This window comes from Malus domestica, chromosome 16, assembly GCF_042453785.1.
Source record: "Malus domestica chromosome 16, GDT2T_hap1".
Lineage (NCBI taxonomy): Eukaryota > Viridiplantae > Streptophyta > Magnoliopsida > Rosales > Rosaceae > Malus > Malus domestica.
In genome coordinates this window covers 12,491,684-12,495,593 of record NC_091676.1, presented here as the reverse complement: position 1 = coordinate 12,495,593, position 3,910 = coordinate 12,491,684, and the positions used below count along the sequence as shown (strand labels likewise).

The 3,910-nt window shown below is 43.0% G+C and overlaps 1 protein-coding gene across 1 annotated transcript; it reads left to right on the top strand.

Moving 5' to 3' along the window:
* Positions 1-1,012: 1,012 nt before the first annotated feature.
* On the top strand, positions 1,013-3,618 carry LOC103403719 (uncharacterized). The gene is made up of 2 exons (XM_008342556.4): positions 1,013-2,544; positions 3,215-3,618. The coding sequence occupies exons 1-2, from the start codon at positions 1,243-1,245 to the stop codon at positions 3,386-3,388; spliced, it is 1,476 nt and encodes a 491-aa protein (XP_008340778.3). The 5' UTR covers positions 1,013-1,242; the 3' UTR covers positions 3,389-3,618.
* Positions 3,619-3,910: the final 292 nt, after the last annotated feature.

Genomic DNA, 3,910 nt, shown 5'->3' with positions numbered 1-3,910 from the left:
GGGTAGTGTTCCTTTAATTTCCCGAGTGAGGAAAACTTCTCGGTTGGAGACTTGGAAAATCCAAGTCACTGAGTGGGATCGGCTATATGAATCTTAGAACGCCATTGTGCTCGATCCTGAGTCATGTCCTTCGTTAGATCCAAGTACTCTAAGTCTTTTCTTAGAGTCTCTTCCAAAGTTTTCCTAGGTCTTCCTCTACCCCTTCGGCCCTGAACCTCTGTCCCATAGTCGCATCTTCTAATCGGAGCGTCAGTAGGCCTTCTTTGCACATGTCCAAACCACCGTAACCGATTTTCTCTCATCTTTCCTTCAATTTCGGCTACTCCTACTTTACCCCGGATATCCTCATTCCTAATCTTATCCTTTCTCGTGTGCCCACACATCCAACGAAGCATCCTCATCTCCGCTACACCCATTTTGTGTACGTGTTGATGTTTCACCGCCCAACATTCTGTGCCATACAGCATCGCCGGCCTTATTGCCGTCCTATAAAATTTTCCCTTGAGCTTCAGTGGCATACGGCGGTCACACAATACGCCGGATGCACTCTTCCACTTCATCCATCCAGCTTGTATTCTGTGGTTGAGATCTCCATCTAATTCTCCGTTCTTTTGCAAGATAGATCCTAGGTAACGAAAACGGTCGCTCTTTGGTATTTCTTGATCTCCGATCCTCACCCCTAACTCGTTTTGGCCTCCATTTGCACTGAACTTGCACTCCATATATTCTGTCTTTGATCGGCTTAGGCGAAGACCTTTAGATTCCAACACTTCTCTCCAAAGGTTAAGCTTTGCATTTACCCCTTCCTGAGTTTCATCTATCAACACTATATCGTCTGCAAAAAGCATACACCAAGGAATATCTTGAATACGCTAAAACTCAGCAACATGAAAACGTCTACATCTCCAAATTAATTTTGTTGTATCAAATAGTTTTTAAAAAAAATAAATAAATAAATAAAACAACAGTGGCAAGAACGTAAAAAACAAAACACCATACCCGTCCACATTTCAGGCCTCAGCAGTTAAAAAGACACCCAAAATAGAGCGGTGACAAATTGGCACCAAAATAAATCAAAACAATATTCCAAATCTACCAAGTGCGTGCCATCACCGACTTCCTCTTTCTCTCTCTGTCTCCGGAATCTGCAGATCTCAGAAAACTCTCCTCTCTCGGGTAAGCAATCTTACCGGATCTCATTTCTTTTGATCCAGACAAGTAAACAATTTCAATTCCATTACCATGAATTCCAACTTCGACTTCGATCTGGGTCTCGGATCCAGCCGACCCAAATCGCTCAACGATCAGAAGAACAAGACCTCATCTTTCTCCTCCGCCACCGCCGCCCAATCCCGACCCTCCTGGCAACAACCCACCGCCGGCAGAACCACGTCCTGGACCCACCAGCCGGCTCCGACCCAGACCGCCCGACCCGGATTGACCAACGCCCCAACTTCCATGGTCGGCGATATCTTCGGCAAGACCTGGACTTCCGCGGCTCCGGCGGTTTCCGCCACCCCGATCACCGTCGTCAATAAAAACCCAAATTTGTTTGGGGATTTGGTCAGCTCTGCCATGGGTGGTAAGATCAATAGTAATAGCAATGTTCCTTTGAAGAATGCGACCCCGGCTTCGAATAAGAGCTCGTTTTCCATGGGAAACGTGGCCGATTCGTTGCCCAAAACCACCACCGCTGCTAGTAACTGTTCGGTGAAAAGTGGTGGTGCAAATTATGGTGCTTCTGGGAATTTTGGGAGTTTCTCTGGTGGGTATAATAGCAATGCCAATAAGGTTAGTAGTGGTGTCAATGCTAATAGTAATATGGGTGCGAATCTTGGAGGTCCTTCGCTGCGAAATATGGGCAGTGCTAGTGTTGGTGGCAGTGGATTGAGCTCTAAGAAAGACCCTTTTGGTTCTTTGGTTGATCTCGCGTCGAAACCATCGGCTACTATTAATTCAGCTAGTAAACCCAGTGTTAAAAGTAGTGTTGATGATGCTTTTGGAGATTTTCAGAATGCTCCGAAACCAAGCACCGCCAATACTTCATTTGCCTCGAGTGCCTTCTCAGATAGCGGTTTTATGGGGTCAAATTCGGATTCTGTCTTTGGGGATTTTGGGGTTTCGGCAAAGCCAAGCCCTGTTCAGTCTACTAACAATGATCCCTTCGACGTGTTATTTACCCCATCTTCGGTTTCGACTGGAGGTGCAGCAACAGCGAATAATGGGGTTGGAATGCAGCAATCCTCTGAAGTTGATGATTGGGGGACAGAGTTTGGAGGAGGACATGGTGACGGTGGTTCGACAACTGAGCTTGAGGGTCTTCCACCTCCTCCTGCTGGGGTGTCAGCTTCAACAGCAAAGAATAAAGGAATGGATAATTACAAGCAAGGGCAGTTTCCTGACGCTATTAAGTGGCTTTCTTGGGCTGTGATTCTTCTTGAGAAAGCAGCTGATAGTGCTGGCATTGCGGATGTTTTGTCAAGCAGGGCCTCATGTTACAAAGAAGTTGGGGAGTATAAGAAAGCTGTGGCGGACTGCACAAAGGTATCTTCTTGCTTTCCTTAAGTTGTTTTCAACAATTTACTTTGCACGTGCCAAATGTGAGTGCATATCATTGTAATTATTGGATTGATGTTGTTTGGTTGAAGTTGTAGTAGCTGCACAATTTTGTAAACTACTTGGATTTAGATATTCCTAAACAAATCGAACAATGAAATGTTAGCGTAAAGTAATGTTAGTGCAATACAGGTAACCTTACCCCAATTTTGCATGAGATGGGTAGATATTATTTCAATTCTTCTTGTAAGCTAAAGAAATGGAAACATTACCGCAATGGGTGTACATATTAGTCGTCCCTGCTTAGAGACCAACTAAGTCTGACTTAGCTCCCGTTGTCACCTGTTTTGTAGATGCATGTAATATTTTTTAAAAAATACCTTTCCATTTCTCTAGCTATTTTCAGTTGGCCATGTTTTGATTGATGTGATAAAAGAAACATTGCTAATTCAAACGGTCCAAACATTTTAGCAGTGCATGTAGATGTATGGTTCTGAACTTCTGATAGACAAAATGCACAAATTCAACATTCGCAATCACTTCTTCCGCTTCCGCCCATCAATGCTGTTGATTAGTTTGAATCAAATGATATTATGTGTTCCATCTCCTTTATCTATCTGTAGAAGAGAGTTCATAGATATTGTTCAATCCTGTGCAGGTTCTAGATAAAGATGAAGCAAATGTATCTGTTCTGGTGCAGCGTGCGCTCTTGTACGAAAGTATGGAAAAGTATAGACTTGGGGCAGAAGATCTGAGGACTGTTCTGAAGTTTGATCCAAGTAACAGGGTTGCAAGAAGCACCGTTCACCGCTTGACGAAATTGGCAGACTAGAGGGCTGTTGAAATTTTATATTTGCTAGTATATTCATTTAGGTCCATTGATACTTACGCTCTCTCCCCTCTTTACCGTCATAGATTTCTGGGGAATGTTACTCAAGACTTAGCCGTCGAGGATGGTTTTCACATGGATGATGTATTTTCTTTCTTCTGTTGTTTGCTACCGGAAATGGTTCTTTGTTACTTGAGAGTGATGTTGGAATTGAAAGATTGAATTGCACTGTACTTTGTCTTCCAAATTTATTTGTTTTAGTCAATAAATTTATTTGTTTGGGTGATATAGCTCCCGGTGTTTTTTAATGCTGCCAATGGGGGCAGAAAGCCCCAAACAGAAACCAACCAAAGTTATGTAACAGAGTAAAGATTTGGGCCAGTCTGGGCATGGAAACACCAAATATATATTGATGAATTCCAACGTTATAATCGGTAACTTGCACTATTTCTGACGCCTCAGTGTAATTAGAAGTAAAACTATTCAATATATTTAAGTTTGATTCTTGGTTTTTTATTTTCCATT

Bases quoted from the DNA above. Each gene is read 5' to 3' on its own strand.
- LOC103403719 (XM_008342556.4), top strand. From the start codon at position 1,243: ATGAATTCCAACTTCGACTTCGATCTGGGTCTCGGATCCAGCCGACCC. The intron at 2,545-3,214 runs GTATCTTCTTGC...AATCCTGTGCAG, and splicing joins CTGTGGCGGACTGCACAAAG to GTTCTAGATAAAGATGAAGC.